Source organism: Ascaphus truei, chromosome 10 (genome assembly GCF_040206685.1).
Source record: "Ascaphus truei isolate aAscTru1 chromosome 10, aAscTru1.hap1, whole genome shotgun sequence".
NCBI lineage: Eukaryota > Metazoa > Chordata > Amphibia > Anura > Ascaphidae > Ascaphus > Ascaphus truei.
Genome location: NC_134492.1, coordinates 36,505,278 through 36,520,129, shown reverse-complemented (window position 1 = coordinate 36,520,129; position 14,852 = coordinate 36,505,278). Strand labels below are relative to the sequence as shown.

The following is a 14,852-nucleotide window of genomic DNA, read 5'->3' as shown; positions in this document are numbered from 1 at the left end:
GTCGTGTGAGCAATGCTCGTATCAACCCAGCAGCAAGGGAAAAACCCTCCAGGCAACAAAAAGAAAATTGGAAAAATATGCAGATGTTATAATGGTTAACCCTCCCACGAGCCCTTTCTTCTGCCCCCCTCCCAGCTCTGGGAAACTGGAAAATTCAACTCAGAACAGGACGGGGGACACGAAAGGAAAAACTGCCTCAGAAGTTAGAGAGCGACTGCTAACAGCACACTCTTTGTTTTCTGTCACTTTGTCCCTGGTATGGGTCTGCATTGTATAAGACTTCTTCTCTCTTCCTCTCTCCCCCCCCCCCCCCCCCCAGAGTTAAAATGAAGGACTGTAGATTCTCAGACGTTGGAATGTCACAAAAAGGCAATTTTGTCTGAAAATACTTCCCCATCTCCCTTGCCCAAATCAGAGGTGGACACCGGGGTAGAATATCCATGTGTGTTCCAGACTCCTCCCTACTGTCTCCCACAACACACATTCCCTTCTCCTGACCCCCAGCCTCTCTGATGCTCTGTCCCAGCTCTGGGCAGGAAGCATCCCTGGGTTCCCAAGACTGAACTTGCACAGAAGTAAGGGAAGCAGCGGCAGGAAAGCACTTCCACCGCTTTGCTGCCAGAGCGACCTGCAATGTCACAAACCCATCTGGCAGCAAAGAGGGTACAGGTGCCATTTGTTAGCAGATCAGATTTTAGTGTTGGCTGATGGGCGTCCGTTAATTAGTATAAAATCATCAATTATGGAACAATTACGATGGTGGAAAAAGAAGTGAAGGGGGCCCCACTTCCGCTTTGATCATGCTGGTGCCTAGAAATCGAGCAAGGTCATTCTGAAGGTTACAAGAGAACTGAAAGTAAACTAAATTATAAATCAGAAAGAAGTGTTGGTTCTACCAGTAACATAGTATTGTAGAGGATTTGGGTCCATGGAGCATCTCTCCCCCTGCCCCCCCCCCAACCCTGATAACACAGTAGGGCAGAGCAGAGTGGGGCGCTCCCTGTCAATTTAGACACTGCCGATAGCTGGGCTCAACATTCACCTGGGTGGGCTCCCCTATGCCACTGAGTAGGGCCCGGAAGAAGCCTGTGGGTTTGGTCACAAGGTAGGGCCCGAGGGGGAGAGAAAGTGTGCGAGAGAGAAAACGTGCGAGAGAGAAAGAGAGGAGTGAAAACGTGCGAGAGAGAAAGAGAGGAGAGAAAACGTGCGAGAGAGAAAGAGAGGAGAGAAAACGTGCGAGAGAGAAAGAGAGGAGAGAAAACGTGCGAGAGAGAAAGAGAGGAGAGAAAACGTGCGAGAGAGAAAGAGAGGAGAGAAAACGTGCGAGAGAGAAAGAGAGGAGAGAAAACGTGCGAGAGAGAAAGAGGAGAGAAAACGTGCGAGAGAGAAAGAGGAGAGAAAACGTGCGAGAGAGAAAGAGGAGAGAAAACGTGCGAGAGAGAAAGAGAGGAGAGAAAACGTGCGAGAGAGAAAGAGAGGAGAGAAAACGTGCGAGAGAGAAAGAGAGGAGAGAAAACGTGCGAGAGAGAGGAGAGAAAACGTGCGAGAGAGAGAGGAGAGAAAACGTGCGAGAGAGAAAGAGAGGAGAGAAAACGTGCGAGAGAGAAAGTGAGGAGAGAAAACGTGCGAGAGAGAAAGAGGAGAGAAAACGTGCGAGAGAGAAAGAGGAGAGAAAACGTGCGAGAGAGAGAGGAGAGAAAACATGCGAGAGAGAAAGAGGAGAGAAAACGTGCGAGAGAGAGAGGAGAGAAAACATGCGAGAGAGAAAGAGGAGAGAAAACGTGCGAGAGAGAAAGAGAGGAGAGAAAACGTGCGAGAGAGAGGAGAGAGAAAACGTGCGAGCGAGAGAAAGCGTGCGAGAGAAAGAGAGAAAGCGCGCGAGAGAGAGAGAGAAAGAGCGCGAGAGAAAGAGAGAAAACGCGCGAGAGAGAGAGAGAGAAAGAGCGCGAGAGAGAGAAAAACACAGAGGGAAGAGAGCGTGCAAGAGAGACAGAGGGTAGGGTGTTCAAGAGAGGGGGGGGGAAGAGAGTGAGAGAGACAAGGGAAGCGGCCTTGGGACAGAGATAGCAGCAACCTTTATACAGGCCTACATTTCCCTTCCCCCAACTCTGCAGGGTGACAAAGTCACAGACTATTCTCTCAGGCCTGTATCTCCCATATCACAATATAGACAGGCACAGATAAGAGAAACACAGATAAAATAACACACACACACACACACACACACACTTCCTCAGTCCCGCCAAGGAAAAAAATGATCATAAAATAAATCATAAGTATTTTTAAATAATGTTCTCAATTTTAAGATTTCCATAGTAAACATAAGCTTTGGTGTTTTCTTTCTGTTTTTACAATCTTTATCTACATTTCTTGGCTACACAGCTCTCAGATATACAGGTAAAGTGGTCCTTTTGTTTTGTTCCCTGTTAGCCAAGTAATTATGATGCCATCAACAGCCAGTTAAACATAGAAATCCTTTTTTTTTTTTAAATAAAATAAAAATGAATGATATATTCCTGCCCATTATAAAATGACAGATTTGTACAATGTAATGAATGCATATTTCAGTTCACTTTTTATAGTTGATCAAGTATATGTATGTATAAAACAACATATATACACACACACACACACACACACAATGACAAATTACTTGATTTATTTCTATATGTTTATTCGTCTGGGTCATTTAGTTCAATCTTGTGGCCAAAACATGTTAAGCAGCAACCCCATCTAGGTACTGACGCTATAAGAAGGTGCCTATACCACCAATTTTATACGGTCTCCTGCGTATTTCATCTACTGCCTAGGAGAGTGGGATGCGTGACATGTCTGCAGTGCCTGAGGGGTTAACATTTAGGATCACTGCATGTGCTGTGTGAGAGCTGCAGTGCAGTGCAGTTACAACTGGTTCAAACAGAAGTGCCCTAAGAAATGTGATACAGAACCCCCACTGGGAATTGGGGCCTTTTTGTTTACTGCTGTATATTTGAAGTCACTTTCCTGGTAGCTCTCCAGCTGGCTCTATTAAATCTACAACGATGGGGTTGGGTTTTCAGCTTGCTACCATTGTGCATGTCTAACTCTGCAATAAATATACATATATCTATATCATAGGGCTGAAAGAAAGGAAGTGACAATAAATAGCTCACACTCGAGGATCACAGACTACAATAACTTCCCCCCCTTATGCTGCATTGACAGGACCGGATGATATACCTTACAGCACATCCTCATTACATTTCCCTGACCTCAGCCATAATTATGGAACAAGCTGTGCTGCTGAAACCCACCAATCGCTTGGAGAGCTGGTGCTTCATTTTCACTTGGTATGTGAATAATAAAAAATAAAAAAAAAAGAGAGACGACATAAAAACGCTCAAGTCAAAATAGAGTCGTAAATCATTGTGCTTTGTGGAATGCCCTTTTTGACGCTTCGAAGGTCGCAAGCGCGCGGCGTCACTACGTGTGCGCTCGTGTCTGCGTGCACTTCCGAGACTCTTACCTGATTCCCTACCATAGTTCCTCAAGTGCCCTCATCGACGCTGCTACATTTTGCCACCACAACTGAAATTTCGAACTGCAGTCGCGTGACGTCAGCTGGTTCAGCCAATGAGGGCGAACCAGCTCCGTGACGCGTTCGCCACACCCCCCATCGCCGCACACATCGCTCTGGCTGCAGGCGCGCACGCCCACGCCACAACCATGAGCTCAGCCTCATGCACGTTTGTAGTTTCAACGTTTCACTTTAACCGAATACAAAGCATGAGCCATCAACAATGTTACAAATGTGGTCAATGTAATATAATATTTTTAAGCAGCAGCCCCCTCCAGAATGCACTTACAGCTCAGCTGTTGTTATAATGCTGCCTTGTTTTCAGGACCAGAATTCTTTTTTTCTTTCAAAAATTCCTAAAGGAGAAGGAGTTTTTTTTTATTTTTTATCTCTATGGCTTCTATTTTTCCTATGGAAATCTCTAGAAACCTGTGTTTGGTACTCAGCATCTCTGGAAAATGGCAGCAAAATGGTGTGCTTACGCCAGCGATTATACTCCGTGTGATGGTGTGTGCACGAGCAACAAGTAAAAATAGCAGGATCCCTTAGAGGCCGCCCCTAGAGCGCGCACGAAGGAGCAATGGCGCGACCGCGTTTTGAAAAGACAAAGATTTTGTCTTTACAAGCGACGGCCGCGCCACGTGAGCGGTTCAGCCAATCACGGCGTACCAGCTTCGTGACGTCATAGCCTCCACCACATCTCCCCATCACCTGAAATAGCAAGTGCAGAAAACGCTTGAGCGACGGGCGAGCGCCACACCACGCGGGCACACACACACACTATAAGCTCAGCCTAAGGCCAGGGCCATACAGCCTTCGCCCGCACGGAGGCATGCGCAGACTGATGTCACCCACGTGAAGCTGGGGTGTTTTCGGGCCCTGGTAAATGCACCGTGGGGGCGTCACGGAGCTAGTTCGCCCTCATTGGCCGAACCGCTCACGTGACCTGCCCGTCACTCCAAGAAATCAGTTTCAACTGATTTCTTGCGCAACGCGCGACCCCTGCTGCTATCGCCCGCGTGGTCTATGGGCGCAATCAATGCTTTAAGGCAATGTGATCACGCCCCGCGCAGACGCCTCCACGCGGTCTGCGGCAGCATGGACTCGGCCCAAGAAAGCGGGACAGTTTCAGAATATTTTATAAGAAATGGGGTTTATGGGGTGGGGTGGCATGGGATGCCCCTGAGCAGGGAGAGAGCAGGGCTGTTGCGTGAGGGGCTGGGGAGATTCCTCCATCCTGATTGGCTGCTGCTGGGTAATTCAGCCAATAAGGCTACGGCCCCAATGTTTACTGCTACACGCGCGCCTGCACAGATAAAAGTCGCGGTCTGTAGGGGAGCGATGGGATGGGGGTGCGCAGCCATGACGGGGCATATCTGCCCTTCTAGTGGCTGCCCGCTGACCACCTCGCGGCATGGAAAGACAAAATTATTGTCTTCCCTGCCAGCGGACGCCCCATCATGATGTGTGAGCGATCACACACACACACACACATCTACTGGGGCCTGCCCAATAGAGGGCTGTACCTGGTCTGTGTCGTGCACAACGCCGTAGGCACTGGGGACCTAGCCTAAGGAGGATCTGTCTGGAGCCTGGAGGTGGGGCCAAGAAGACGAGGAAACAGTATGGAACTGTGAGGTGTGAGTGTGTGAGTGTGTGAGTGTGTGTCTTGAGTGCGTCACAGTATTTTTGGAGTAGTCACCTAGCAACCCAAAGTAGAAGGCCAAAAGCTAATTGCAATGTCATTTTACATTTAAAGCCTGAAAAAAATGTATGTATGTTATTTATTTATATAGCACCATTAATGTACATAGCGCTTCACTGCAGTAATACATGTGACAATCTTATAAATAACAAATAATATAAATAACACAAAGGGGAAAAGTGCTTCAGACATAAAAGTAACATTTAGGAAGAGGAGTCCCTGCGCCGAAGAACTTACAATCTAATTGGTTGGTAGGAAGAACGTACAGAGACAGTAGGAGGGTGTTCTAGTAAGTTCATCTGCAGGGGGCCAAGCTTTATGTATGAGGTGTAAAGTATCAGCCACGGAGCTACTTGTATGCTTCCTTAAGCAGGTGTGTTTTGAGGGGGGTCTTAAAAGGTGGATAGAGAGGGGGCTAGTCAGATATTGAGGGGGAAGGGCATTCCAGGTGTGTGAAAATGACTCTATTCCACCATTTTACAAGCATTTATACCAGCTCTGCCATTATATATATATATATATATATATATATATATATATATATATATATATATATATATATATATATATATATATATATATATATCCTTAACTTACAAGTGAGTTTCCATGTGAGAACCTGCACTTTGCTGCCTCTGCAACGAGTTTGAAGTTAGCAGGACAGCAGCGGATCCAAGAGCTACAACAAGGCCCTCAACAGGCAACATTTCACTCACAGGCCAATAGCTGAAGATCCCTGCACTTGGCCCATCAACTTCGACAACTGGAAACTAATATAAGATCTATCTTATCATTTAAGTTACTATACATTTTGATGCACATTTTGTTTATTGCATGTGTTTTAGGTTTTAAAAATTAACAGATATATATTAAAAAATTGTCGACAAGAACCATCCATCATCGCTTTCACCTCTTACTGATGAAGTTGGAAACAGATGCAAGTTCTTCGTGAAAGTGTTTATGCAAAAACTCAGAAAGCAATTGTTAAATGTCTCAAAGGAGTAAAAGCTATGAGCCCGAGATATGACCTTTGTTTAAATGGAATAGTAATTAAAAATATCACTTGTGGTGCATTTGCATGTCTCAGACAGGACGGCAACCCGGTCTTTCCCCATTATCTCTTAGCATACAGTGCTCCCACTGCAGCCAGGGATTCTGGGTAATGACATGCAAATGATCGCAGATATGGAATAGAAATTGGCAGTGTCAAAGAATTAACAGGATGATCAGGAGATGATCACAAAAAAGATTCCCATTTGATTGCACTCAGCCTAGTAGTCATAATTAGATACTATAGTATCAAAATCCTGCATAATCAATGCAGACACCAGGGAGGTAAATACAAAAATAATAACATTTTATTTAAACTCTTCTATATGAAAAACTATATACACACAAATAAAATATTATTAAAACCTCTAGCATGCCTTATTAGATACACAGTATACACCAGATTGTGTATATAGGTGTCCTCAAATGGTAATCGGATACCGCGTATGCTATGGCTAGTTAAGTCACCAATATCAAATTGTAATCGTTAGCATATACATATGCCTGACATGGGAAGCAGAAGAAATGTACTCAAACATATGGCTTATATAACAAGGTAAGTATAATCACACATGTATTGGTTGCTCGAGGACAAAATATACATCCAAATGATGTCCTGTCGCTAGCAAATCAAGGTAAGTATCAGCCAAGATAAATTCTTATATTGTACATGTAGTGCTAATATGCACAGGTATAACCATCATAAATATACCTAGCCTAACTAACATATGGTTATGGCTAATATATGAGGGGTTTAACTCTCTCTTTGCATATGTTTTATGCTATAATGGTTTAACCGATGTGTGATGAAGCCAAATATTTGCATATAATTGGATTAATACAACCGTTTGTCTGTTACTTTCGGCGTGCTGTGTACCGCATGCTGCTCCTAACTGGCTGACGTCAGTCAGCGCGTCGCCAGGTTTGCCCGACAGCTGTTTCGTGCCGTAAACCGGCGCTTCTTCAAGGGGAGGAGTGTACCTGCACTCCTAGCGCTGGAGCTTATATACCTCACCTGGGGGCGGGGCTTAGGGATTGCCTAATGAATATTCATAATCCCTTTCGTCCCGTTTCAGAGCTGATCGTAATCAAACGTCTTAAAAATAGCATCCAGTATGATGCTAGATATTATATGGATTAATACACATCCTTATGACAAGTGTCGGCTCTCATTTCCAGGATATCAACACAGTAATGATGAAATGAACATTACAGATCATAGGACTCTGCACAGCAGAAGCTGATTGCGTGTGAGTGACAGAATGTACATAGGTCAGACCCACAGTGCATCAGAGGTGTATCGGTGTGTAGGAATGAACCTTGATAACCAGACTGCAGATATGGAATAGAAATTGGCAGTGTCAAAGAATTGTAAGCTAAAACTCGACAACAAATTCAACCCAGAATTGACCAGTACAGCACAAATATTGTACTCAAAATGGAACAAAATCACAAAGTTTAGACAATACTGAAAAAAAAACTACAATCCTGGGGCATGTTTGCTCCCCTCCTCCTGGGGGCATTCATCTTAATCTAATGCCAAGTTTGTAGTGGCATATAATGGTTACCCATCAAAAGTCCCTGAATCTGCAGGCACTCAAAACCTAAACACTTTCCTCTGAGAGTTACAAAGCACTGGGGGGGGGGGGGGGGAATAAAAAGGGAGTTAAAATGTTACATAAGAGCTTTGACGTGCTGTAATATGCCTACTGACACGCAACACACGATTTATTGTTTCTGCATGAGAACTTAAAAGACAAAATGCTAGTTGTAACCAACTGCGTGTTCTTAGAAATTGAGGCGCATAATTGTATAAAGGAAACTTTATTTCAGCCATGTAAAGCCATTTTATTTTTATTACGGGATATTGTTTTGTAGCCAAGAGAAGAACAATCTGTTTCTAATTCCCAGGATCTGTGATTAACTAAAGAAATTCCCCTGCACATGTCAGCTTCTGTACAAAATGATTCTAGCTTATGCTGGGGCAGGTCATTGACTGCCAATCGTTCTATTAAACCCTAAATCAACATATCCTGCCGCATCACAGGAGGGAAGCGTGATGTGACAAATTATATGACACAGGTGTATACTTAGGTGCTTTCCGGCCAGAGACCACATTAACTGGCCCCTGGGGCTTTTTAGATGAGTGGTGGTGGGTAGTGGTGTGTGGTGGATGTGGCGGTAGTAGTGGTGTGTGGTGGGTAGTGGTGTGTGGTGGGTAGTGGTATCATACAGCCAATGAAGAGACGGGCTCATGCACTATGGCTTTGTGGGTCCCTTTACATAGGCAATACAATGCTTTGTTTGGCACACAAGTAATTTTCCCTCGGGACGTGCACCATGAGACTACAACACATTACAAAGGAACTTAAAAGATAATTGGCCCGTTCAATGTGGGGAGACGCAAATTATTCCACCGTTAACAATGTGTTAAATGCCATTAAAGAGAATGGGTGTTAACAGCTCATTATCCAACTCCACACCATGCAGAAGTAAGGGCTCTTAAACTGGCCATGCCCTTGGTGTGGCCTCTGGACTCTGCTCCTGCTAATTTCACACTAGTTGCTTATTCAGCTAAGTGCCGGTTCTCATACAAACTTACTTGTAAGTTAATGGAATGTGAATATATATGGTACAGACGTTAAATGCTTGCACAATGTTGAAATATTGTATTTTGTTCAGGTTTTAAATGTATCCAAGATCCTAAACGTTCTCCAAACTGGCCAGATAAGAGAACTATTTGAAGTCCTGATAAGGCTTGGGTCCCGCTGCATCCGGCGGCGCGTGTGCGCCACTCACCAGCTCCTTACTTCCTCCCGTGTCAGCCCCAGTCCCTCCTCGCTGCCAGGCTCACTTCGCACTGTGACGCGTCAGCCAGCAGGGGCTACAATAGGATTGTGATCCCGAGCGGCGACGCGTCCCGTGGTGTGGCAGGGGGCCAATGAGGAGGGGAGATCGCTGGCAGGGGGGTGGATTCTTTTCTCAATGCAGTTCTACATGTTTGCGTGAACGTCTATATGCGTGTGTGTTGTATTGAGAGGGGATGCAGTCTTTATTAGTTACGTTGATAACATCCACAAGAATTGGGGCATTCGGGGCAGGCTTCTGGAGGGATATGTTAAGAAACAGGTTCAGTCATCTTCCCGGGGACACGGACACACACGTCATGGCCCCGCCCACCCGTTTTAGCCACGCCCCCACGCCTAAAAATAGCTCCCCAAAAGACCGGAGATCGCGGTAAAGGGCTGTTGAGGGCGCGCTTGCTGCGCCGTGCACGCGGCAGTTATAGTTGGCTGTGGTTAGTCAGCCTTCCTATAATAGGACCATGTGTGCGGCCGTGAGCGTGGAACCGGCCAACAGGGGGGACGATGGGGAAAATAAAGATTTTGCACCGCTACAATGTATGTACAGCTCAACCCCCTTATAACGCTGTGCTTGGGGTCCAAAGAACCACATCGCGTTATAAACGGATCGCGTTAGAAATAACGTACAATTGTATGCATTGTACAATAAAGTATTTAAGATTCCAATAATCGTGTTGTAAAGTATTCATAAATACGAAAATTGGGAGCCACGCTTGCATCGCGTTATAAGTGGATTCGTGTTGTAGCGGATCGCGTTATAACGGGGTTGAGCTGTATGTACACACATACACACACGTGTGTGGGTGGACGGTGTGTGTGGGTGGGTGGACAATGTTAATTATTTATTCTTACCAACTTATTTATTATTAACGTATTTATAACACAATACACACACACACACAAACACACACAGTGTCGCTCACAGCATACACACAAAAAGTATGCGGCATGGCCGCACACACTATATTACGGGCCTAAGGGAGAAACACAACTACCGGCAACAAAAAAAAGTTAATTGGAGGCATGGAACAGCCACACCGCAGAGGCACCAGGGCAAACACCACAGGACATGTACACTTACAATGTACACAATAAAACAGACACTTAAAGGAGCTTCAGAATGAATTGAATTTGGCCCAGATTAAGCAGCAAAGTTTTACAGTAATTGGGGGAATAGTAGAAAATGTTATAAACTCCATTTCAAAGCTTCTATAAGGGTTATTAACTGAAGTGAAATAATAGTTAGCAGGCAGTAACTTTAGGACATATATCCCTAACTTCTCAGCTTCCAAAAATAGCAAGTACAAGTTTAGCTCTGTACTTCTGCATGCTTTAACCATAAATACTTTCCAATGGGAACAAAAAGGAGCAGATCAGGGCGAGATACAGCAGGGGTGCTAAACTTCAGTCATCAACCCCCCCCCCCCCCCCAATAGGTCAGGTTTTAAAGAAATCCCAGCTTCAGCACAGGTGGCTCGATCAGTGGCTCTGTCTTTGACTGAAGCTGGGATATATCCTTAAACCCCCACCTGTTGGGGGTTCATGAGGACCGGAGTTGAGCCCCCCTGGAATGCAGCACAGATTTACAAACACACCTCACTAACTCCAACACACACTCTGTACAATATGCCAGCCAAGGTTAGAGGAAATCAAAGCAGGGATAAGAGGAGAAAACGGATGTTGCGTTCAGTCACACAGCCTATTTACCACATTAGGCATTCAACCGCTTTATTTGAGGGGGGGGGGGGAGAGTAAACCGCTTCTTTCTGCCCTATTTTGACACAGGCACTAGAACAATACTAAAGAGTAGTCAGGATAAAGTGGTCAGAAAGGCAGAATTTGGGGTGCAAGGACTGTTTGTGTCGACAGTGCATACTGGTGCGCGGTGCCGAGGGTAGAGGTGCCATATTAGGTTTTGGGGTGCAGTTAATATGAGCATAGAATAGCTGTACAGTCAAAATTAAGGATGCAGTGATTAGAGAGCATCACAGCAAATGAAGGTGCAGACAATGCTAGGTTTTGGGGTACAGTGGATAAATATGAATTGGGAAATGTCAAGGTGTGTTTGACAGACATGCTGTACAGTAGATATGGGTGGAGAGAATAAAGTTTTCTTTTAGGCCTGGCTTCAATAATCTGGGATGTGACGTATCGCACCCCATCCGATGTAACCGGTCATTTAAGTCACCTATACTTAACGTGGTATGGGGGGCTTTCTAAACCACACATCGGGTTTAGAGAGTCCCCGCATTACATAGTACTGGTGCAGATCCAGATTACAGAGTGAAATGTAGAGAGTTAATAGTGAAAATCCCCAAATCATGGATATGTAATGGACAGAGCCGACATGCTCGATACAATGCCAGATTTGGAAGTATAATTAGGCAGAGATGGCAGATTTGGGGGTTTGCACAGACCCAAGTGCATGTCAAATTTTGCGGTGCTAGGGGCTGGCGGCGTCAGGTTGAGGTGCTATGGGCAGATGGGTGCGTGTCAGATTGCAGGGCCGCATTGTACGTTTTTGGGGGGTGCAGTGGCAGATGTGGGGGTGGGGTTAATCTAGAGTTGAGTGCATTACAAGACTTCCGGGTTCAGCAAAGAGAGAAATGCAGTACAAGACCGCGAAACCGCCAACAGGTTAAATGCGACACTTGGGGTGCGCTAGATACCAGGGTGCACTAGATGCAGGCTCCCATTTCTGGGTGAAAGGGCTCATCCCAGAGTACCAACAGGTCTGCAGTGTCAGAATACAGGGTGCTAATAACAGAGGTGCACTGTCAGAGTTAATGGTGCAGTGAGGAGCACAGGGACAGGTTTAGGACATGCTGGGGACTCACCTAGGTGCAGGGTGAGGTTGATGGTGCCCGGGTACTGGATCCCGGCCAGCATGGTCTGGCTCTGCCACCAGGTGGTGTCCGCCTGGTTGTTGTAGTCGGTCAGGTCCTCGGCGCTGTGCTGCAGGGCGGGCTGGGCGCTGTCGCACAGGTGGCAGGACTTGGTCACCCCGGTGACCCCGGTCTGCACGCAGTACTCCTCCGGCGGGGACCCGCACGTGTTGGTGGCCACCACGGTCACGTTGAAAGCCGCGTTGACAAACTCGGGCATGCAGCGCTGGGGGCGGCCCGTGCCCTCCTCCGTGCACTCGTCCATGGCGGCCCGGGCTGCCCCGGCTGCCAGCAGCAGCACGAGCGGCAGCATCGGAGGAGGCCTCATCCTCCGGGACACGGGAGGTCTCCCTCCAGTCACCTAGCTATGCAGGGGAGGTGGGCTTCCTGCAGCCTGACTCCAACAGGGGGTGGGGGGCTTTATATCCCAGGGGATCTGCTGTGGGGGTTTGGTGATCTGGAGAGATCCACCAGGAAAGTTTTACAAGTGGGATCTAAACTTTGCTGATCAGCACCTGGGATCCGGTTTCGGTGCTGGATGTACCAACCTTTAATCCGGTTTTGCTGCTGTGTGTCCCAAATTTTTATCCAGTTTCGGTGCTGTATGTACCACCCTTTAATCCGGTTTTGATGCCGTATCTACCACTCTGGATCCGGAGTTAAAGTTGGCTCCGGGACTTCGGCCTCTGCTGTAGCAGAGAGAGAGAGTGACTTTCCCTGGGACTGGCTCTCAATCCGCTTTCCCACAGGGTGGGGTGGGGGGGGGGGCTGCTTGCCGGGACGTTGCTCTGGGCAGGGGGGTGTTTGCCCGTGTGGTTTGCTGCTCTCTCCCGTAGGGGGCTGGATAGAGGGGGCCGGCCGAGGACATGGGGCGGGGGCTCTGGCCGCGCAAAGCAAGTTGGGAGTCGCATGCAAATGAGGGTGGGTGGGTGCCGGTGGAAGTGGGGTCTCTCCGGGGGAATGTTTGGGAGGAAAGGAATGGAGGAGGTTAAAGGTCCAGACCCACCAAGCAATAGTCACTGCAAGAATGTGAAAGCACTTAGGCATGCAACATTGTCTCTGTCCTTTTTACATTCATATCCTAATGCAAAGGTCACAGATTGTGCCCCTGTACATGGTGCTTTTGTTGGAGGTTGGTTAGGAGCTTGTACCAAACTCAGGACACAACTGAGGCCAAGTTAAAAATATATATATATATATATGATAGAAAATGAAGCTCTCAGAAATGTTTAATTGTACTGGATAAAAATGTATTTATAAATAACTTTATTTCATACAGCGCTTTTCTCCCAATGGGACTCAAGGCATTTCAGAATCAGGCTGTGATTATACCAGAAATTGGCGCCTGAAAAACAACATTAAAAAAAACCAATAGAAACGCTCATACCTGCTGCGGCGTGCGCACCACGTGGAACTGCAGGGCGGGTGCCGCCTGGCGCGATCCTTCGATTTGTTCGTGGCTGGTGACGGCCACGTCACGTGAGCGGTTCCAGCCAATGAGGGCGAACCGCTCACGGCCACGCCTCCCTGTCTCCGCTTTTCAGTTTCCCTGGTATAATCAAGATGCCGCTCGGCGGCAGCATGAGGGTGACGTCACCGGATTGCGCTGCCGCTCGGCGGTGTCTGTTATAATTGAGCCCATACAGTACAGTGTGCGGTAAGCAGCACTGTGCACAGGAATTTTTCAGACAGTCCCTGCCCACATGAGTTTACAATCTATGTTTTTGGCGCCCGAGGCACAGGGAGATAGTGATTTGCCCCTAGGTCACAAGAAGATGACACTGGGATTTGAACCAGGTTCCCCTGAGTCTAATTGATCTTGTTCTAAATTATCAGTCAGTGTCGTTACTCCCTGAGCCGCTACTTCATCAGTGTCCAAGATGTAAAACAAATGTATAATTCCACAATAAAGTATGTGATCAGGATGACTATGGGGAAAGCAAATCATTTTTTTACTCCTATATTGTGACATTGTACACCACGTGGAACATGCAATGTAACAGGCTGGTATAGGGATCTGAACCTCTTCTCCTATATCAATCATTACAAAATAAACACAATCTGGGGCTGAGTATTGTATTGTATGTCTTTATTTGTATAGCGCCATTAATGTACATTGCGCTTCACAGTAGTAATACACGTGGTAAACATATAAATAACAAATAATAAATATAAATAACAGGTCATGGGAATAAGTGCTTCAGACAAACGTAACATGTAGGAAGAGGAGTCCCTGCTCCGAGGAGCTTACAATCTAATTGGTATGTAGGAGGAACGTACAGAAACAGTAGGAAGGCATTTTGGTAAGTGCTTCTGCAGGGGGGCAAGCTTTATGTATCGTGTCTAGTAATAGCTACGGTGCTACTCATATGCTTCTTTAAGCAAGTGTGTCTTAGGCTAAGGCCCCACTGCCTCAGACCACGCGCCCGCACTGCAGACAGGCGGCGCGTGGAGAGGCACTTGAGGCTTTCTGCGGTCTGTAGGGAGCGGGAGCGGCGACCGGGGGGGGCGTGGTTTGAGCGGAGTGCTACTCCCCCCCTCCACAGCTCCCGGCCGATACACCCCCCTCGATAGCTCCCGTCCGATACACCCCCCTCGACAGCTCCCGTCCGGTTCAACCCCCCCCCCCCCCCCCCAGCGGATGGCTGCAGCAGGGGTCGGTCTCCCGGGCTGCAGGAGGGTGCTACTGCCGGCTGAAAGGTAAGCAGCTCCCCCTCCTACACATGCCCTCACAGCTGATCCCTCCGTCGACACACACACACCTCTCTTACCTTTTGGAGGCTGACAGCTCC

General features: G+C 47.0%; 1 protein-coding gene across 1 annotated transcript in view; it reads right to left on the bottom strand.

The window, feature by feature from the left end:
• LAMC1 (laminin subunit gamma 1) overlaps positions 1–12,891 on the bottom strand; it is an 81,838-nt gene extending 68,947 nt beyond the window's left edge. Inside the window, exon 1 of the mRNA XM_075616572.1 lies at positions 12,013–12,891. Within this exon, the coding sequence (XP_075472687.1) occupies positions 12,013–12,388 (376 nt within the window). The 5' untranslated portion in view covers positions 12,389–12,891. The remainder of the gene's footprint in view (positions 1–12,012) is intronic.
• Between the last annotated feature and the right edge of the window lie 1,961 nt (positions 12,892–14,852).